General features: G+C 49.1%; 1 protein-coding gene across 3 annotated transcripts; it reads left to right on the top strand.

Annotated features, from left to right (window-relative positions):
• The first annotated feature begins 787 nt into the window (after positions 1–787).
• On the top strand, positions 788–21,699 carry IFNLR1 (interferon lambda receptor 1). 3 transcript variants are annotated; one of them, XM_016126798.2, is made up of 7 exons: positions 788–866; positions 4,067–4,190; positions 8,905–9,089; positions 11,204–11,346; positions 12,825–12,984; positions 13,283–13,416; positions 14,506–19,579. In XM_016126798.2, exons 1-7 carry the CDS (start codon positions 809–811, stop codon positions 15,268–15,270), a joined length of 1,569 nt encoding a protein of 522 aa, XP_015982284.2. In that variant the 5' UTR covers positions 788–808; the 3' UTR covers positions 15,271–19,579. The 3 variants fall into 3 exon arrangements, 2 of the variants coding, with proteins under 2 accessions (XP_015982284.2, XP_015982283.2); XR_001594669.2 differs by lacking the exon at positions 788–866 and adding an exon at positions 21,681–21,699 and having other exon boundaries at positions 897–4,190; positions 14,506–15,869; XM_016126797.2 differs by lacking the exon at positions 788–866 and having other exon boundaries at positions 897–4,190.
• Positions 21,700–21,798: the final 99 nt, after the last annotated feature.

Below are 21,798 nucleotides of genomic sequence, written 5' to 3'. Positions count from 1 at the left end.
GTACTCATCCTTGAGTCACTAGGCAACACATCGAGGCAACATTTTTTTAATGACAGTAGACCATTCTGCAGTGAGGCTGGTTCTATTATTTGGAAGCCATTACTGTTCAGGTGACTGGTCACGAACCACAGGCCTTGGTGCCAGAAGGGACCAGCTTCCCTCCCCCACCCCCACCTCCACCCCGAAGAAGCCTGTTAACCACTGGAGACTGCCACTCCCCGTGTGAAGAATGCAGAGAATTACAGGACCAACGGACCGACCCACTGGATCCTCAGGGGCGGGGGGAGTGAGATTAAAGTAGATAATGTGTGCAGTGCTTGGTTTAGTACCCGGCACAGAGAACACGCTCAAATCCCGCCAGCGGTGTCTGAGGCTCTGTTGTTATACTGGCCCCAAACACTTCTTGATCCTGTTCAATGTCCCACCGTGGAATTCCTAACTGTGGTTTATTAATAATGAACAGGTTTCATCGCCTGCCCACCCTGCCCCCCCCCCCATACCCAAATTTACTGATTCTCCAACCTCACGCGCAGAAATTGAGCAGAACGAACTGAAGTGGAGGCACTGGGGAGCTAAGAGCCAGGTGGGCGCCGGCGGCCAGGCTGCTGAGTTTCTCTCTCCGCCAGGGGGTGGGGCTGGGGGTGAGGGGTGGGGGATGCGCAGCGGGGGAGGAAGCCCTCTCAGAGTCCCGGTCCGTGGGGGCGGGCCCACGGCTCGGCCTCCCATTGGCTGCCGGTGGCGTCACCTGCCCGAGGGTGTGTCAGGAGGCGGGAGCGGGCCCCGCCGGGCCGGCCCGCGAAGGGCCGACATGACAGGCGCTGCGCGCTGGGCCCTCCTGCTCCTGTACCTGCTGCAGTCCGCTCCAGGTAAGGGCGTGGGGAGGGCGGGGGGCTGCAGGGAGCCCCGGCCGGACAGCACCCACCCTCGGACCCGGAGCTCCGCGGAGGGAGAGACGTGGGCCGAGCCTTTCCGGCAGCCGTCGGAGTACGAAACGCCCTTCCCACCCAACACCAGTTTTTTTTCTTCCGAAGACTGAATAGACCTGAGTCTTTGAAATTCTTTCCAGGAGAAAAGTGATCCAGTTTCCTTATGCCAGTTCTGCCTCAGGGGAACAGGAAAAAGAGACGATGGCAGTTTAAAAAGCAGTCGCATTTATTTACGAAGTGCTTTTCTAAGGTCTCCTATAAAGCACTGCCTTCTGCATTAATACCACGCTTGACCCTCGCTAGTAAGGGAAGTCAGACTGAAGTCCCCTCTGGTTCCAGATGCTCCACCGTGGACTGAGGGGCAGGAGCTCTGGTTTAGTCTGTACGGTGCTGTTATTTTATCCAGCTGCCTTTTTGCTGAGCTCCCACTGGTAATAAGGTGACTGAATACAAAATACCTTGACAAAACACTCAACCACCAAGTTCCAACCGACCTAGGGAGATGGTCCTGAAATCGTCCCCAGGATATCTTCCTAGTCTTAGATTCATAGTGTAAGAACTAGAAGGGCCCTAGGACATAATCTGATGATTATTTTAAAAGGCAACTTTTATTGAGCAACTTCTCTATGCTGGGCATCACGTTATCCTATTTAAGTTTCACAGCCCAACCATTCTTAAGACAGTTATTTTCCTCCCTTTTCAGGTGGGGAGTCTGAGGCTCAGAGCAATCAATTCAGGGAGTTGCCCAGGAAGGAAAGCAGAGACGAGGCACAGAACACAGAAGACCGAGGCTGTGGCAAGCATGGCCAGGTCATGCTTGGGAGGGATAGGTCAGTTCACCTAGGTCAGTTCAGGGCTGCCCCAGGCCCTGGCGCCTCCTCAGCAGCGAGTGTTTTTACAGCCGACGAGGGACAATAGGGGGGAGTAGAGGAGGGGGTCCTCTGTCCCCATGTTTAAACTCAATAGCTTTCCTGTCTAGACCTGGCTATACTTTCACTGAGGAATCTTCACTGTACGCAGCGCAAACTGTGGTGTGATGATTTAGGCTGCAGCACAGCCAACTCCAGTTTCAAATCCTGGTTCCCATGCGAACTAGCTGTGTAGCCTCAGACATACTGTCCGTCATCCGTCTCTGAAACTAGTGCTTCTCTACAGAAGAGGAATGGCACCTACCTTATTGGGTGGTTTGTCCTGAGCATTAAATAAGGTTTTGCATATACAGTGCCAAACCCATGCCTAGCACCTGTTAAAGGCTCAGTAGAGGGTGGCTACTCTAGCTGCTCTTAATCTCCTGTGGCCAAGCTCAGACTTTCAGCCTGTCCTGCCCGCAGATACCTTGTAAGCAGCTTGCAGACAGACTGGTCACCTGCTAGAAAATCCAGAAACTGGGAGCAGTGAAAGCACCAGCACCCCTATGATCCATGTCCAGCTCAAGGACACAGGATAAGGTGGAAATAGTCACTCATATTTTGGTCCAAAAGGCCAGAGGTAGGGAGCACAGCTGAGTGCCATCAGTAGAACTGACCTCTCTCTCCCTAATGTCATTCTGTAACATGTATAGATTTCTTTCATGGCCCATATGACACTTCAGGGCACTGAATTCTCCATGGGACTGTGAGCTCCTAAAGGGTAGGAATGGAGTTGTATTCTTCTTTGAAACCTCTGGCACGTAGTGGTCAGTAGATGTCATTGACCAATAGTGGTCCATAGACGTTGGAACTGACCCCATGAATACTTAGAGGAGGTTGCATGGTCAAGAGCTCAGACTTGGAGATGGCTCGGCCTAGATTTCAATTCTGATTCTGCAACTTTTTAGCTGAGAAGGCCTCAGTTTCCTCATCTGTAGTGTGATGGTCATAATTAGTACATACCTCCTAGGTGTATGGGGAGGATTTAAAGAGAAAATGCAGATACCATGCTTAGCAGTCAAAGACACCTGGGTTCAGAAGCACCCAGATTAGAATACAGTGGTCTGACAAAGGTGAGAAGGAAAGTTGGCACAGCCTGTCAAACCTGTGGGGGAGCTGGAAGGAAGAAGTTGACCAGATGACCTGACCAAACTGGGCAGCGCGTCACATACTTTGATAAGGAATGTGGACTTTATTCTGAGGGCCAGGGATGGGCTTGAAACTGGGGGCGGGGGATGGTGTGTAATCAAATGCATGTATCAGAAGAAGAGGTTAGCAGTGAGCAGGAGGAGGAGCCAAAGAGGGAAAGGAGAGGCCAGTTAAATGTGGTCAGGGAAAGTGTCACAGAGACGGTGACAACCGAGCAGAATGTGAAGGACTCAAAGGAATGAGCCAGGTGGATTTCCAGGGGAGAACTGTCTAGGCAGATGGACCAGTTCGTGAAAAGGCCTGAGGGTGGGGGCCTGCCCGGCATGCTTTGGGAACAGCAAAAAGGCTAGTGTGGCTTGAGAGGAGGGAGCAAGGGGAAAAATAGTAGGTCAGCTTGGGCAGGGTCTTGTGGATGATTGTAAAGACTGTGGATTTCGCCTTGAGTGAAATGGAAGCCCAAAGAGGGTTTAAAGCAGAGGAGTGACATGATCTGACTTCCATGTTAACTCTTTCTGTTGTGTGGAGAGTGCACTGAGGGAACAAGGTTGGAATCAGCGGGACCAGTTAGGAAGCCTTTGGAATAATGCAAGTCATCACAGAATTTGTTCATTCACTCAACAGATACTTATTGTGCATCTACTATGTGCCAGAGACCATTGTAGGTCGGCTCTGGGGATATGGCTAAGAACAAGACAGAGCCCCTATTCCTGGAGACCCTCAGGGCTGTCCAGGAGACCCAGGAGTCTGTTAGATGGTTTCCGCTCTGTCTACTGGACAGGTCTACTGGAACCTTCAGTTGTCAAGTGAGCAGGAGCTTCCTCTCAAGACACAGATGGGCCACTGAGACCCTAGGAAGAGGATGAGGCTACAATACAGCAGTTGGTGGCATGGCTATCATAGGGACCCTGACCCACGGGTTCCCAGCCCCCACTGTGTCCCCCATGCTTCAGCCACCCCAAATGACTCCAGGTTCCTCAAACTCAGTGAGCACATGACTGCCTGCCATGCTGCATTCAGGTCTGAATGGTCCATGTCAAGACCAGCCAGGAGCTCCAGGCTTCATGACCCATTTCTCCCCCACAGAGAGGTCCTGCCTGGCCCCTCCCCAGAACGTGACTCTGCTCTCCAAGAACTTCAGCGTTTACTTGACATGGCTTCCAGGGCCTGGCCACCTCCAGAATGTGACCTACGTCGTGGCCTATCAAAGGTAAAGGGAAGCCTCCAGGCTGGTCGGTGGGAGAGGGGCTTCTCTGGAAAAGCTGCATTCAGAGAGGGCAGCATTCGTGGTTCCCTAGGTTCCGCAGGAGATGGCAGGTGGCAGGTATTTGATTAGGGCATTTGATACAGGTATGGACATGGGAATGATGTTGAATGGAGAACAGAGCACAGGTGATAGGCCTGCCAGGGGTAGGGGCGGATCTTTGAGAAAAGTCAGAGCAGGGCTAGATGGAACTCTGAGGGCCCAGCGATGGAATTTCACGAGGGCCTGGATTCAGGGCCTGGGGTTGTGTGAGCAGATTAGAGAGGGCAAATGGGTCTTCTGCAGAGCCTGTGTTAGGCATCACTGGGTGATGTCCCTTTTCCCCCGCGGAGCCTGCATAAAGCCCTGCGGTCCTTCTCAACTTGGCAGCCACTACTCATCCAGAAGAATCTGAAAATGGAAACAGATTCACCATCTTTGCACATAGATGGGAATCACTGGAATTTCTTCAGTAGGAGGGTAAGATGATAAAAGCAGATACTCAGAAGGATTGATCTAGAACTAGTGAGGAGGAGGAGGAGCAGGAAGGGGAGGGAACTGCCATGTGCTCAGGACTCACCATTGCCAGGCTGAGTGCTAAGGGTCTTGCATGAATATTTCACTTCTTCCTTGGCCTTTTCCAACATACAGTTCATGCCATTGCCCAATTGCAAAACCACTTCCACATTTTTAGATAATTGTTACATTAGCACCCGACTTATGGTACCAAAATCTGAGTCCTTTTAACTTAGTTGGCTCGGGCTGCCATAACAAAATATCACAGACTGGGGAAGGGGAGACCTTAAACAACAGACATTTCTTTCTCACAGTTCTGGAAGCTAGAAGTCCAAGATCGGGGTGTCGTCAGCAGCTTCGCCTTCTCCTGAGGCCTCTCCTTTTGGCTTGCAGATGGCCACCTTCTCTCTGTGTCCTCATCTGGCCTTTCCTCTACATGCGAGCAACCCTGATGTCCCTTCCTCTTCTAAGAATACCAGCCCTTAGTGCTTTAGGGCCCTTAATCTTAAAAAGATTACGATTTATTTAATCCTAGTTTACATTTAAAGGCCCTGTCTCCAAACACCATAGTTCCCCCTTATCCACGGTTTTGCTTTCTGCGGTTTCGCTTACCCGAGGTCAACTGTGGTCCAAAAATATTAAATGGAAAGTTCCAGAAATAATTCCTCAGTTTTAAATGGCACACCATTCTGAGTTGCATGACGAAATCTTGAACCGTCTCCCTCCATTCCACCCAGAAGGTGAATCATCCCTTGGTCCAGCATCTCCGTGTGGCATATGCTGCCCACCAATTAGTCACTTAGTAGCCTTCGTGGTTATCAGATTGGTTATCAGAGAGAGACAGACAGACAGACAGACCGTGGTCACATAACTTTTATTACAGTATATTGTTCTATTTTTTTATTATTATTATTATTGTTACTCTCTTACTATGCCTAATTTATAAATTAAACTTTATCAAAGGTATGTGTAGGAAAAAAAACATAGTATATATAGGTGTTCAGTACTATTCGCAGTTTCAGGCATCTACTCGGGGTCTTGTAAATGGAATGTATCCCCTTCAGATAAGGTAGGACGACCGTATAGTCACATCGTGGGTTAGGGCTTCAACATACAAATTTGGGGGAACACAATTTAGTCCATAATACCCAATGAACTGGATTTTATTCAATTTAAAACTCGTGTTCTTAAAAAAGCCTGAAGGAAATGAAAACGCCAGCAACTGAGAAAAAATATGCACGATATATACTCTGATAAAAGACTTGTATCCAAAATAGATAAGGAGCTCCTGCATCTCAGTTAGAAGACAAATCACCCAAAAATATTTGAATAGTCACTTTGCAAAAGATAATATACAAATGACCGATAAGCACATAAGATGTTCTACACCATTGGTCATTAGAGAAATGTAAATTAAAACGACAGTGAGATACAACTACATAGAATGGTTACATGAAAAGACCGACGAACCTAAGTTCTGACAAGCACACGGAGTAACAAGAACTCTTACACATCGGTGGTGGAAATGCGCAAGGGTACAGTCACTTTGGAAAACCAGCTTGACGGTTTCTTGTAGTTACACAATCAAGTTACCAAATCTCCCAGATTCTACTCCTAGATCTTTATCCAAGAGAAATGAAAACGTGTCCATACAAAGACTTATACAGGAATGTTCATAGCAGCTGAATTCATAATAGCCCTGTTACGGACTGAATCATATCCCTCCCCAGGCCCCAATATATAAATATTTATATGTCCAAGCCCTAACCCCCATGTGACTGTATTTGTAGTTAGGGCCTTTCAAGAGGTAATTAATGTTAAATGAGGTCATAGGGTGGGACCCTAATCCAATAGGACTAGTATCTTTATAAGAAGAGGAAGGGTCCCAAGGATGCTCACACGCAGCGACAAGGCAGTGAGGACACCGAGAGCAAGAAGGTGGCCATCTGCAAGCCAAGAGGAGAGGCCTCAGGAGAAAGCAAATTTGCAGACACCCGGTTGGACTTCCAGCCTCCAGAACTGTGAGAAATAAATTTCTGTTGTTTAGGTGACCTCGTCCGGTATTTTTATTATGGTAGCCTGAGTGAATTAATTCATCAGGTTTCTTTTCTTCAGTGGTAAAGAAAAGCCTTTGTGTCCTAAGAAATAGTTGCCCGACTCATGGTCATGAATATGCTCTTCTATGCTTTCTTCTGCAAGGTTTATAATTTTAGCATTTCCTTTTCTGTTCGTTTTTATTTTTAACGCTTTCCTACTTCTCACTTTCTATTTCTATGGCATTATCTGTTATATTAATTTGCTCTAGTGTTCTAATTTATTCTTCATTTCTGAAATAAGTTTTTTTTTTTAATCTGATTTCTTCCTGTATTTTTATCTCCTTTCTGAGCATCTAATTCTATTTTATGTTGTTCTCTATTGTGTCATATCATTTTTTAATGTCTTTTAGAACATTCTGAAAAAGTAGGTTACAGTTTTGATCTGTTCATGTATAGGTTTTCTTGCATGCATTTTCTGACTTCTTTAATTAATCGCTTATTAGCTTATTAATTTCTATGCTTTCTTATTTTGTTATAAGTATTCAAAGCTACATGTTACTCTCTAAGTATTATTTAGTTGTATCATAAATTTTTATTTATATTATTTTTTAATCATCCAGTTTTTAAATATTTACTAATTTCCATTGTAATTCTTTGTTTAATCCATGAGTTATTTTAAAACATCTAAAATGTTTTCAACCTTTCTTTAGTTCTTTTTTCATTGGTGATTTTTAATTGGTTTTTTACAATCAGAGAAAACAATTTATGCAATACCTACTCTCAGAAATGTCTTGAGAGTTGCTTTATTTTTGTTAATACTTGCTAATATTTTAAATATGTTATTAATGTTCGTGTGTGGCTTAACCAGTTTGTTCAGTTTGTTCTAAACAAGTTCATTAGGCCAACTTTGATTAGTATGTTGTTCAGTTTTTTAACATATTTACTGATTATTTTTCTTTGTTCAAATGTCAGTTACTGAGTTGTGTTAAAAGTTTTCCTTATAATTGTGGGTTTTCTGTTTCTTCCTATAGTTTGTGTATTTTTGCCCCAAACTATATCCCAAATTCAACTCCTCCTCACCAAGTCTACCACCATTCTCTCTTGGGTCACTGCCGCAGCCTCCTAGCTGGTTGATCAGTGAGCTTTTAAAAATATAAATTACATCAATGCCCCTATTCAGAACCTTCCAGTGGCTTCCTGTCACACAAGGAGTAAAATCCAAACTCCTTACCAGGAGGACGAGGCCCCACCCGCTCTGCCCTCTCAGTCCTCAGCTCATTTGTCCACATCTCTCCCTCCCTTGACCACTGGGTTTCAGCCACACTGGCCTCCTCGCTTCTGCCCGGAGAGGTCAAGCTCCTTCCCATCACAGGGCTTTGCTTTTACTGTTCCTTCCCCCAAGCTTCCACCTAGCTCTCTTCTTGTCATTGTGTCCTCAGCTTCAATTCTATCTTCCTGGCCTTTCCCGATCTGCCTTTGGAAAGCCGTCACTCGCATAGCACCCTATTACTACTGCACTTACAAGCTCCTGGATTTATCTTGATGTGATGATTGTCCCTCATGCCCTCCCACCAGAGTGTAAGTTCCCGAGGACCTCGTCTGTCATGCGATGCCAATTCCCCAAGAATAATGCCCAGAGCTCAGGTTCCTTCCGTGGACCGTGGTGTTCTCAGGAGGTTGAAGTTATGGACCTATATGTTCCCCTCACAGCACCCAGCATGGTGCCTGGCACACAGTGGGTGGTCCATAAATGCCTGAATGAATAAACATGGGGAAAATGGTTACTAGTACTAGCAACCACCACAGCGATCCTGTGAGAGAGGCATGACAGATGAGGAAACTGAGGCTCCAGGATAGTGACCTGCACAGAGTCCCAGAGCTAGTGAGGGGCAGAGCCAGGATTCCCACCCGCATCTGTCTTTCCAGAGCCTGAGCTCCTAACTGGACTGTTCTCATTCTGTTTCAGCCAAAGTCTTGCTGCTTGGAAAGAGACAGATGGAGGACAGATGGGTGGATGGACAGATAGATGGATCAGGCAGAATGGAGGGAAGAATGATCACATGTTCTCAAAGTTCCTTTGCCCCAAGAGGCTAAGTCCATGGCCCAAGCTGTCCCGTCTTTTCCCTTAGCTATGCGCCCCCCAGACGGTGGCAAAAAGTGAAAAAGTGTGCGGGAACCAAAGAGCTGTCATGTTCTCTGATGTGCCTGGAGAGACAGGACCTCTACAACAAGTTCAAAGGACGAGTGCGGGCGGTTTCTCCCAGCGCCAGGTCGCCCTGGGTGGAGTCGGAGTACCTGGAGTACCTTTTTCAAGGTAGGTCTGTGGGTAAGGGATTGAGCGGGAGGCTCTCCAACCAAGAACTCGGCTCGGTGGCACTGCCATCCTAACCATCCACCTCCCCCTTCCCCAAAGCCGGCTCTGCGAGGCCACCCACCGTTGGCCCTGGCCCGTGTCCAGGAAGCCTGACTTGGTGGCAGGGAGTTATGGGAGTGCCACTGGCACCAGCCGTTCAGCTTGTCCCTCCTACTCTAATGGTCATTATCTTTTGTCAGGCATGACCTTGGTCACACACTATGCAAGTCGCTTTCTATACGTATTCTTTTTTTTATGCTCAACCTCTCTCTTTAAGAAACAGTTTTTGAAAATTCCAATTATAAAAGTAATTTCTGAACACTATAGAAATTTTGGGGGAGAGAAGATAAAAATAGAGAAGGAAACATTTCCCATGCTTAGTGAATTCAGAAATCACCAGCGTTAACGTTGAGTGAAGAGAGCACTTTTTTTTCCCGAAAAACAAACATTTTATTTCTAATCCTTGCAACAAACCTGAGAGGTTCATCTTCATTAACTCATTTTTTAAAAATAAATAAAACAAGACTCACAGAAGGTAAGTAACTCTCCTAGATACACAGCTAGGAAGTGGTGGAGGAGATGGGACGTGAACCTGGATCTTTCTGATCTTGGACAAGTCACTGGCCCAGATCAAGAGTGAGGCAGGGTGGGAAGAAGGGGAGGATAAATAGTCAGACAATAACCTTGTGGAACTGAGATCTGTATTGTGTTGCCCAGGCTTCTCACAATATTTGAGGGCAAACTATGGTTTGAAGGGAGGGAAAGAAGGGATTGAATGAAAGATGGCAGAGAAGGAAGAAGAGGTGACTCGCATGGGAGAAAGCTGCCTGGGTGGAGAGATAAAAGGAGGGAAAGGATGGACAGGTAAGAAGAAAGGAAGCACAGAGAGGATGGTAGAGGGCACGATGGGTAAGAAGGAGGGACGGAGACTAGATGCAAGGGCAAATGCTTACTAGGAAGGAAGCGAGTATGGATGGATAGATGGAGGATAGGAAGGAAAGGCACAGGGGTGGATCAGTGGGTAGAGAGTATAGCAGCAAGGCTGGCTGCCTGGGAAGGGATGGAAGGACCAGAGGGAAGGGGAGAGGGGATGAACAAATGAATGAAAGAAAGAGAAACAAGAAGGGAAGATACATGGAAAGGAAAGAAGAATGGATGGATGGGAAGGATGGAGAAATAGAAAAGACGGATATGAGGGAAGGAAGGATGGGAAGGCAGGGAGAGAGGTTGTCTGGCTAGAAAAATGATGGATGAACCACTGCAATGGTCGGATAGATAGGAACAAGAGATTAGAATAGAGGGAAAGATGTAAAGAGGAGGTTATTACTCTTTTCAATTAATTTCTTTGCCTCCTCTTCCCTGAAGCTCTCCTGATTTTCCCACGGCACACCCAAGCCTGAACAACCCTTGCTGCCTTTTTCTACCTTCCGCCGTGGCCCTGGTCACTTTCTCTCTTGAGTTTTGGTAGTTTGCATATTACATTTCCCCTTAATTTCTTTCGGCTCCTAGAGGTCAAGGTCCATGGAGGCCTCATCTCCCCATTCCTCTTTGCTCCCTGCCCACGGCTTGATAGGTAGTCAATGTCCCCTGCTCTTAGTGTAATAAAGGCTATATATGACTGTAGGACTCTGACTTACAGAACCATGAGATAACAAATCTATGTTGTTTTAAGCCACCGAGTCTGTGGTAATGTGTGATGGCAGCCATAGAAAACTCACAGACGTGGGCGAGATTGTGGCAGACCAGTGATACGTGACGGGCAGCCGGTGGAAGGGACGACATGAGTAAAAGCAGATTAACCGTGAGCTCGGCCTGGCCACCTCACCCCTCTCAGCCTCAGTTTGCCTTTCTTTAAAATGGAGATAGTGCTGTCTCCTCTCAGGGTCATTACAGGGCTATAAAAAAAAAAGTCTGGGGGGTTCCTGATGCACAGGTGTCGGACAGGTGCCAGCGCGGCTGTCCCCTTGCCAGGAGCGCTCCCTGAGCTAGGTGAGGAGCAAGCCTGCCTGGAGGCAGGGGGTGGACACGCTGCGGCCCCCAGAGCGCACTGACAGGTCCTGCTCTGTTTCTGCCAGTGGAGCCAGCCCCGCCCGACCTGGTATTCACCCCGACAGAGGAGATCTTGAGCGTCAATGCCACGTACCAGCTGCCCCCCTGCATGCCCCCAGTGGATCTGAAGTACGAGGTGGATTTCTGGAAGGAAGGGATCATGAACAAGGTGGGAAGCCCCCCCGCCTGCCCCACTAAACCCCAGTGCTCCTCACCCTCCCAGCCTACTCCCTGCACACCTCCTCCAGGAAGCCTTCCTCACATACCGCTCACTCTCGGCGTACATCTGACTCTGCACAGTACGACTGGCCTGTGGTCCTCCTCTGCCCTACTAAGAGGCACATGCAGGGCATCCCCTGCTCCTGCATGTCACAGGTGGTAATAGCACAGCAGTTTTCTACCTAACATTTTTTAAAATTATGAAACTTTTTCCTTTACAATAAAATCTGATTGATACATGATGGGCTACAGGTGGCCTGCTCGCCAAGCCACTGGATTCATTACAGAAAAATCAGAAAATGCAGAAATACAGAGAAGCTCTAAGAGGAAAACCAAAAGCACCAGAGATGACCACAACTAACTCTGTGGCGTCTGTCCAGTCAATGTGTTTTCTGTGGGTGCGTGTGCATGTCTGTACGTATTTATCTATAGTAGGTTTGGCGAGCTTTTCCAGTAAAGGGCCGGATGATAAATATTTGTGGTTTTACAGACCATTTGGTCTGTCACAGCTACTCGACTCTGCATCTGTCACACAAAAGAAACCAAAGACAATACGCAAATGAACAAGCATGGCTGTCCTCGAGTACAACTGTTCGCAAGAAACAATGGCAGCCAGGTTTGCCCACAGCTGTAGTTGACTGACCCCATTCTCGCCCATTCTTTCTCTCACTGAACCAGTATTCACACTCCTGACCTCCTTTGTCCTCTGGTTCCCAGGATGTACATCTCCATCCGATGTGGTCTATGCCTTCCAGAATCTTACAAATATTCTAAACTAGCACTAACCAATAGAAATATAATGGGAGCCACATATGTAATTTTAAGTGTTCTTCCTTAAAAAGTTAAAAGAAACAGGTGAATTTGATTTTCATAATATTCTGTATTTCACCCCATAGAATGTCATTTCGATGTGTAATTAACATAAAAATTATTGCGATGTTTTACATTCTTTTTGACTTAGTCTTTGAAATATGGTGTGTGCTTTAGATTTAGAGCCCACCTCAGTTTGGACCAACCACACTTCAAGTGCTCAGTACCCACATGTGGTCAGTGGCTACTATATTGGACAGGCAGCCTTAGAGTTTTCGGTGTCTGTAATGGCTAAATGATGTCCCCCAAATAAACTGGGAGGGCCTTAAGATAGGAAGCCTGAGGAATATGCCCCTCAAGGTGAGGACCAGCGGGCCGTGGGTGGAGAGTGACCCTGAGTGACAGGACAGCTTTTCAACCCAGACCGTCTCTACCTCGAGACTCAGCAGAAAAGAAACCAGATGATGTTGGGAAGTGCTCCCTCAACGTTGAACTTAAATGCGGGAAAAGACAGTGCAGGATCGCAGCTGTATCTTGTCCGTCAACCTCACCTGTCCTGGCTCTACGGAGCCAGCCCCCACAGCAGGTCTGCTCACCTCTGCTCCTCTCTCCAAACAGACCCGATTTCCAGTCACTCCCCGTGGCCAGCTGGTCCAGATACCCCTCCAGCCAGCCACCAAGGGACCGCACTGCCTCAGCGCCAGAACCATCTACACCTTCGGTGACACTAAATACAGCGAGTTCTCCAAGCCCACTTGCTTCCCCCTGGAGGCTCCAAGTAGGTACAAAGTGGCACAGAAATGAGCCTCAGGAGATTCATGACGTGGTGGTTGAGAACATGAGTCCAGAGACAGTGTCGCCCCAGTTAAAATCCCCGCTCCGCCCGCCCTCACTGTGTGTGTCTTTGGGCAGCTCGTACAACCTGTCAGAATCTTGATTTTCACAATCCGTAGCAGGAGTTTATTCTCATGAGGATTAAATAGGATGATGTACGTGAAGCCCTCAGCACGTGTGCAATTAACAGACGGAAGCCATTGTTGCTGTTTACCTAGTTGTTATTATTTTTCCTTTCTTAGGCGTTAACTGGGCATTTTTGGTGCCGCTCCCACTTCTGCTGCCGCTGCTGTTGGTTATTGTCATGGGGCGCATGCTCTGGAAGAACTTCACAGGGGACCCCTGGTTTCAGCAGGCAAAGAAGCCACAGGCCCTGGTATGGCAAATCTGGGGGTATGCATCCGAGGGAGAAGGGTTGTTGAAAAGTAAGGAAGTAGGGCTAGACTTAGAGGTAGTTCAGAGAGAATATCAAGGTGGCCCAAATTGCCAAATGTCTTCTATCTTTGTGTCTTATTAGTAATCCATCATTCCTTTGGCACAAAATTCAAATAGCAAATATACCTGGGAGAGAGAAGTCCCTTTTAGTTAAATAACTTTATCTCTGCTAAGAACTTGTCAGATGCCCAGAGCAGAGGCCCCATCCTTGAGACTTAGGAGGGATGCCCAGAAAGGGAGGGGAAGAAGGTGGTGCCAAAAGGGAGACTAGGAAGGGTCCCGATACTTAGTTCACAATCTAACCCAGAGGAGTCTTGCCCAGGCCAACCCTGGAATTTCCTCACTTGTCTGCTGGGGCCCGGCTGGGGCAGGGGAAGCTGGAGAGGCCAGGTGGGTCAGACTTGTTCAGATGAAGGCCTGGGAGGGAGGCTGAGCCATAGGTGGGGCTCAGTGGGCCTTCGGGCTGGGCGGGGGCTCTGAGGATTCTGAGTGTCCTTGCCACGTGGGAAGGAGCATTTTCAAGGCTCCTGGCTCCAGGACCTGTGGGGAAATCCTGCTAACTGAGCATCAACCTCCACCTTCCCTATTTACGTGGGAAGTCACCAGCTCGACTTCCAGTAGCAAGCACCTGCATCCCAGGGGCCGTCTCTGGCCTCTGGTGTCAACTCTCCTGTGCACGTAGCAGGCTGCAGGTGCCAGGGAAGTAGCATGGCCACCACCCCTTCTACCACTCACCTGATGACACTCTGAGGTGCAGGTGCTGGACCAGAGGCTCCCTGAGTCCTCCTCAGGGTTAAGATCTAGTTGCCTCAGGGGTAACTTGCCTGATGAGACCCAGCTTAGTGGCTGCTCTCCCAACCCCCATCTCATTTGCCCACTTCCTTGCTGGTGTTTCTTGGGATCTCCTCCCAAAGAACTATTTACATTTGCATCCTGATCTCAGATCACGTTTCCAGGGGAACCCAAATTACAACAGTCGTGCTTCAGGAAAGCCTAAACTTTCTGTTCTTCCCTCCCCTCCCCTAATCAGGACTTTTCTGGACATAGACATCCCCCAGCAACCTTTCAACCCAGCGGCCCAGAGCCCCTGAATGACTTGACCCTCTATCCCCAAAAGGAACTGACCAGAAAGGTCAAGCTGACCCCTAAAGCCAGGGCCCCAGCTACCACCCAGGCAGGATCGGAGAAAGACAGTGCCGAGGAGGACAAGGATGATGACGAGGAGGACATGGATGACAGCATCAGCGTCCAGCCCTACATTGAACACCCTTGCTTCCTGGAGCAGGAGCACCAGACCCCGGGGCACTCTGAGGCAGGGGTTCAGCTCGAAGGCTCTTCTACGTGGGACTCTTCATACAGAAGCTGGACCAGCTCTGCAGGCTCCTCCCCCTGGGCTGAGGCTGGGTCCTCTGGCTATTTGGCCAAGGAGGGGCCAGGCCAAGGGCTGGATGTGGATGGGTGTCAGGAGGCTCTCTCATTCCTCAAATTCTCCGAGAACTCGGGTTCCCTGCATGAACCCCTAAAAGATGACCTCTCTTCCTGGGCTACCTGGGGTTCCTCATCACCAAAGCTGAATCTGGTCCCTGGGGACCCCCCAGTTTCTCTTCACACGCTGACTTTTTGCTGGGACAGCAGCCCCGAGGAAGAGGAGGAGGAGGAGGAGGAGGAGGAGGAGGAAGGAGAGAGTGAGAGGGAATCAGAAATTGAGGACGGCGGTTCCAGCAGCTGGGCGGCTGACAGCCTCCAGAGGACTGAGGCCAAGGGTAGGACACTGGGGTGTTACATGGCCAGGTGAGCCATCCCCCACCTTCCTGCCAAATCTGGTGCTACTGAGCTTCCCAAGGACCCAAGATGCCACTGAGACTTGAAAACCTAGGAGCATCTTCCCTGGGGCAGCGGAGGATTCTTACAGCTAGGGGCTGTTTGTCAGTCGGGTTGAGCCGTAAGAAGCCACCGCATCCTATGACCCACCAGCTTTGGGCTGAGTTCCAAGAGGACTAGAGAAAAGATGGGCTGAGGTCAGATCACCGCGCTGTTCCTGGGTGAAAGGCCAGGTGGAAAAATCATCCCTTGACAACACGAAACAGGTGCTGTCAAGTCACAGCGGACATCGAGAGCTGACACCGCCTGGGGCCCCTTGGAGGCACATCTCTGTCAGAGTCTCCTGCCTTTCTCCAGCACCCTCCCCGCTGAGCCTCAGCCTCCTGGTGCGAGGGTCCCCTAGGACGGGCCCCGGGGAAGAAAAATCCGGCTGGCTGAGAGTGTCAGAGGGGAGGGGAACGGCGGCTGTTATCCACATCACACACTCTGAGTCATGGAGTTGCCGAGGTTTTACTGTCAGACAGACCTATGTCCACATCCCAGCTCTGCCACTTCCTGGTTGTCTGACCTCAGGTAAGCCGCTCGCCCTCTCCGTACCTGGGTTTCCTCATCCGCAGCTCCCACCCAGGTGCAGGGAGGCCTCTGAGGAAGAGAGAGGTGTGTGGCACGGTGCTTGCACACCACTGGCACTCTGCACGGTGGCCAGGAGGATCTTCCATCCACCCAGGTTCCAAAGACACGGTTGGGCATTTCCCACCTGTGACCCCCAAACTCGGAACACCTGCAAGCGTTCCTCTCTTAGCTCACCTCACCTCCCGTCTGCCTCCTTTCTTCCGCCTTCACTGTCTCCACCTCTTGGTCCGGAAACTGAGTTCTCAGAAGCCAGCACCCAGCCAAAGGGACCATCCCTCGCCCTTTTTTCCACATAGAACCAAATGGTTCCGCCCTCCGGGGGACTGATTTGTGGGAAGTGGGGTAGCAATCCGGCATGGGAGTTGAGCTTCTGGGCTGTGATCGACCCTTGTGGTTCTAAAGAAGTCCCATATTTTCATGAGTCCCATATTTTATGAGAAACCAGTGTCTTCTGGAAACAGGTGACTCTTGTTACCCGGAAGTAGTGCTGGGGTTCCCAAACAACTGCTTTGGTAACCTGTACCCACCTGTACACAGATGAGCATAGCTGAGCTTCCCACCCATGGGGACCAAGAATGTTGACTTACTGTGTATCATCCCCCTAAAGGTGAGATCTTTGGTCTCCGGCCAGCTAGGCCAACCCCTGATCCCTTGGCCATGTCAACAAAGTGCCAAGGTCCCCAGCAAGGATTTCCAAGGGGCACAAATATGGCAGGAGGCCTTCATGGCTGGGACTCGCACGCAGAGGAGGAAGAACAAACTGAAAGCCTTGGACTGGGCGAGGCCGAAGTTCTTTCTAGAGCCCAGCTGAGCTGCTTCAGGAAGGTGACTTGGAGAAAGGAAAAGCCGTCATCACTATGCCCTTAGGCTTGCGGGAAGGAACCACTGTATCTCTATTCTTCAACCTTGTTATTTTTTTAAGCTTCGTTTTTTTTCAAAGTTTAATGTCGGAGATAAGGTGGGCTTTTTACTAACTCTAAATTCCAGCTCCTCTGTAGTCACTCAGTCATTTCAAAACCTGTGGGAAGCATTAGAAAAGAGTATGATAAACAATATAATCATTTGTGGGTTTGCTCAGCACTTAACTGTTTTCAGAGCCTAGGAACGGCCTAGCATGGGTTGCAGGGCCGCACTTGAAGGAAGGACATCAAACAAAGAACCCGTGATGCTTTGGGTTAAAGCAATATTACAGTTCTTCAGAGCACAATTGACTCGAACAACAGGGGTAGGGGTGGGGATGGGGGTTAAGGGCGTCAATCCCCCGTGCGATCAAAAATCTGCATCAACTTTTGACCCCCTGAAAACTTCAGTGATACCTCAGTGTCCGAGGGGGGAATGGTTCCAGGACCCCCCGTGGATACCAAAATGCACACATGCTCAAGATCCTTGTATAAAATGATGCAGATCAGTGCATGCGGTCAGCCCTCTGAATCCAAGGATTGCAAACCATGGGTCAAAAATACCGATTTCAATCCCCGGTTGGTTGAATTTGCGGATGCAAAATCCAGGAGTAAGAAGGCCAACTGTATATTATTGAAAAAAATCTGCATATAAGCGGACCCGCACAGTTCAAACCTGTGTCATTCAAGGGTCAACTGTACAGAGAAGATTGTACATCGTTTTTAGATATTTGTATTTATTTCTAATTTTATTGTATGTTTATATCATATTTAAATAATTTCTTGATGCCCGTTGGTCTCTACCCTAAATTGCTTTAAATAAAGAGCTCTATTTTTAGAGAAAAGGACAGAAATGAATGGAAAAGTGTGAGCTCTTATTTCTTAATGGCGTCTCACCGCTCATCCAGCTGTGTAGACCACAGGGGTCGTGGGTTGGGTCCCCAGGAGCTGACCCAGAGACGGGGATTTGGGACTACAAAGCAGGGCGGTGATTCCAGAAAGACCAGTAGAGGAGTGGGAGACCAGAGAGAGGGAAGGCAGCAAAATCAAACAGGCCACAGCCCCAGGCAGCTGGGGCCGTGTCCCGCTGAGCGGCTTTGGGAGTTCAGGGTTGGGCCCTCCAGATTTGTTCTGCCAGGGACAGGAACTGGGGAATTTATCCACCAACTCCCATCAGTCCTGTGGAGAGGGCTGCTCCCTCCTGCAGAGCTGCAGGTACTCTTGCAGTTGGACTCCATCAAGGTGAGTGCATGAGAAAGGTGAGCACCATGGGGTGCGGGTAGGACATTCACCGCCTACTCTCGTGAAGCCGGAGCTGCGCCCACCACCCTGGCAGCGCACCCTATTGCAACTATGGTCCATGGAAGATTACAGAACCTCCTTTCTGTCTGACCTTGCACACCCAAACTTCTGTAGGTAACTGCCCAGCACTGTTCTTGCAGATTTGTCACCATGTACTGGTGCCAGGGCAGATGCGAGACCCAGGACCTTCAGTACTTACAACCAAATATCCTTGCCAAGTCACATTATGTGCATTTGCAGCTTGTGGTCAGGTTGGAGCATCTGCCCCCAGAACTTCCTCTCCAGGTTATTCTCAGCTGCCTCCCACCCTGCCCTTTGATGCCAGGTCAGCTTTTAAGCTTCTCTTGGCCTATTTGCAGCCTCTTCTGGACAGTGGTGGGATGCCAAGGCTGCCGGATTGCACAGGTTCTTACAAGAACAGCGTTCAGGGCAGCAGGGAGAGGAGGGGGTTGGCGTGATGGAGGTCGCATCCTGAGAACTCCTTTAGGGAAGGGACAGTCTTCCTCCTGGCACCCACACCTAGCACAGGTGAAAGCCTGGTATTAAATAAATGAGTGGAGAAATGGAAAAGTGAATCGATGTGTAAATTGGAGTCAGGAGGGGCTGGTCGTGGCTGACTTACGTTTTTATATGACTTACTGAAATTATAAGACGGCCAGGGATCTTGCGTTAGGTGATACCATCAGAGATCCCAAATTCCTGTCGCATGTGGATGGCTGCTCTTCCTCGACCCAGCCTCTGGTCCAAGGTGGTAGGGTTAGTGCTGTTCTGTGAGGGAAATGTCGAGGGAGGGGCAGAAGTGGGAAGACAAAACAATACCTTAATCCCCTGACTAATTATTCCTGTGCGATTAGTGGCTGCTTGCTTACCTCTGCCTTGAGCTCATTCCTGTGTACACAGAGTGGTGTAAATGTGCTGAGAGATTTAAAAAAACAAAACAAAACAAACAAAAAAACAGTCCAGCAGTTACATCTATATCTAAGTGAGTGAGTCAGTTCCATGAGTTGGCACCAGGACCCATTCCTGCCCCACCCTTCAGCACGTGGTTATACAGGGTATGGAGATGTGACAAATCTTTATAAATCATCAAGAGCCTTTTGACCCCCTTGCTGTCTCTCTAAGCAGGTTAGGAGGAGGAAGTGAGGCGGGAGGCCCCCTCCAGGTGTCGAAGCCTCCAGGGCGAGTCCCCTCAGGTTCTTGCACTGCACATCTCACCCCACCCTAAGCCATGGCTTCTCTGGAGGCTAAATGGACCGTCTTGGAAGCCAGATTCCAACGGGGGCTCAGAATCCCACCCCCACTCCCACCTCTGAGCTCCAGACCCCTTCATGGGATGCCCCTACTCTAAGTAACGCTGATTCAGCCTCAACACCGAACCTGTAGGGTGCCCGAACTCCCGCAACCCTGGAATTTGGCCTCAGACACTAACACATTTATCACTGTCCTCATGGCCCCCTCCCAACATCCCCGTGCCTACAATCCAGGAGTCTGCGTGTTTGCAAAGTTTTCAAGGGGCTTCACTTGGTCCTTTGTCCTCATGTTGTAACAGAAGAGACTCACTGCAGGAGGCATCATCTCCGCCTCAGAAGCTGGCAGGAGACACCAGCTCACTTAACCCTCCCAGCAACCCTGAGGAGTGAAGATTGTTGTTTTCCCCTTTTGTGGATGAGAGAGATGAGGGCAAGAAATTAAGCAGCCTGCACACTGCAGGCAAGTGCCAGAGCTGGGATTTGAACCCAGGACTGTCTGCCCAAAGCTCATACTCTCTGTTCACTTCCTGGTTCCCAGAGGCCATCTGCTACTGCTCCCCCCAATGCTGGCATGAGACGCCAGGTATTCTTAAGGTCTTTATGTAGAAGCGTGGTCTTCTACACATGTTATAAGCTTCAGGAACCCCACCCTAAGAGAGATCTGAAGTTATAAGCAGAGTCAGTAAGCGCGGAGCTGAATTTGTGCTGCGTCACTGACAATAGCCATAAAGGGGATTTTGGGAAGTCAGGGGAGGTTTCCAACCCCAAAGTGACACAGAAGCAGAGGCCATTCAAGTTCCAAGCTCCTTTAGAGTCCTTCTAAACCAAGCCTCCTTGACAGACAGAGGAACTGAGGGCCAAAGAGGGGACAAGACTTACCCAAGGCCACCTGGAGTCAGGTGCAGGCTAAGGTCAAGACCCAGACGCCCAACCTGGGACATCGAAATCAATGTCCCAGATTGGCACAGGCCAGGTCTGGGGATTCTAACATGCATCTGATTCTCAGGCTTTTCTCTAAGAAGAGGCTCTGGGGCAGGTGTCTAGGGTTTCGTTCCTTGTCCGTGAATGATCAGGGATCCCCTTCAGGCTCTCTCACCATCGCGTCACGAACCTCAGAGACGGCACAGCATTGCCCCCGCCCCCAAGCACGCCGCACCGCCTTTCGAATGTTCTTGCTTCTACAGAACAGGTTCTGGAATTCCCGAGTGTTGAAAGAAGGGACAGGAGCAGGTCACATTCCTGAGTATTTGTCATTTTAGAATCTGCTTTTTCTGTAGCTTAGGGATGTTCCACAGCCAGTATTGAAGCCCTGGCCAGTCCACCCTGGTATACTCATTCATTCAGCAAATAATACCAGGTACCTGCTGTGTGCCGGCTTCCGGTGGACGCTGGGAGATCAAGGGGAGCAAGTTACATGCTTTGTCCCCATAGTCGGCGACAAGGGGAAACAAATCACATGGTACAATACATACTAGGATGGGAGAGAGACAGGGGGGCCACTGGAGCACAGAGCTGAGTGTATGTATTTAGAAATTTACACATCAACAGTCTCGGGACTTTTTATCAGGAGCGATATGTCCTTTGATGATAGGGATGGATTAAATTCACTAAATACAGATGGTCTTCATTTGCACACAGTATATCTGAATTCAGAACATCCCAACAGAAGCCACAGTCCCAAACTTTTAGCACCATGTTTCACCACTATGAGAAGTCCGAATGAGAGGGGGAAACTCCTGGCCCTTCCCCAGTGCCTTGATTAAAGCAGATTTTACTGACATCGAAAAAGAAAAGATCTGTCTCCTAATATGTCCCCTCTCTCTCCCCACCCCCCTACCCGGTTGTCCTGTTTAGAGGTAGTTCACAAAGCGGGACTAGACCCTTCTCCATGCCACGGCCCCTCTGCTATTTGAACATGGTCCTCTCATCTCACCTTGCCCGACTCGAGTCTCTCCTTTGCAGTCTTAAACTGAAGGGTAATATTAGACCATGCCAAATGCGCAGCAGACCAGAACTCTAGAAGTTTTACTTTGTTTTGCTTTGTTTTGTTTTGTTTTGTTTTGTTTTGTTTTGTTTTGTGAGACTGGTGGGGTGGAGTTGTCACAAGCATCGTGCAGCACGGGCTTCAAAGAAGAGAGAGTTTGTCTGAGCAGAATGACAGCGTGGCTGAGCAACTCGGTAGCCATTGTCCCCAGCTAAAGGCCCATTCGTGAATTCTGCCCCTGTCTTTAGCACCGTAGAAAGAGTCCCTGAAGTTCACTTTGAGATCCGTTTCTCTGTTTTTGTTTTTGTTTTCCTAGCCGTTAGCAGGTTCCAGACCTCAAAGGCTCAAGGTAAGCGAGCCTGGGCTTCCCACGCCAGCAACCTCTCTAGGAGGACAGCTGGTCCCGTCCTGTCATCCAACGTGAGGGTCCTGCT

Source organism: Rousettus aegyptiacus, unplaced genomic scaffold (genome assembly GCF_014176215.1).
Source record: "Rousettus aegyptiacus isolate mRouAeg1 unplaced genomic scaffold, mRouAeg1.p scaffold_m13_p_1, whole genome shotgun sequence".
NCBI classification, from domain to species: domain Eukaryota; kingdom Metazoa; phylum Chordata; class Mammalia; order Chiroptera; family Pteropodidae; genus Rousettus; species Rousettus aegyptiacus.
This window is presented reverse-complemented; position numbering and strand designations above follow the sequence as displayed.

What these genes read in the sequence shown, in the direction of transcription:
- IFNLR1 (XM_016126797.2), top strand. Translation starts at nt 3,988, where the DNA reads ATGCTGCATTCAGGTCTGAATGGTCCATGTCAAGACCAGCCAGGAGCT. An exon ending in CCTGGAGTACCTTTTTCAAG is followed by an intron (nt 9,090 to 11,203) that starts GTAGGTCTGTGG and finishes TGTTTCTGCCAG; the next exon opens with TGGAGCCAGCCCCGCCCGAC. An exon ending in CTTCCCCCTGGAGGCTCCAA is followed by an intron (nt 12,985 to 13,282) that starts GTAGGTACAAAG and finishes TTCCTTTCTTAG; the next exon opens with GCGTTAACTGGGCATTTTTG.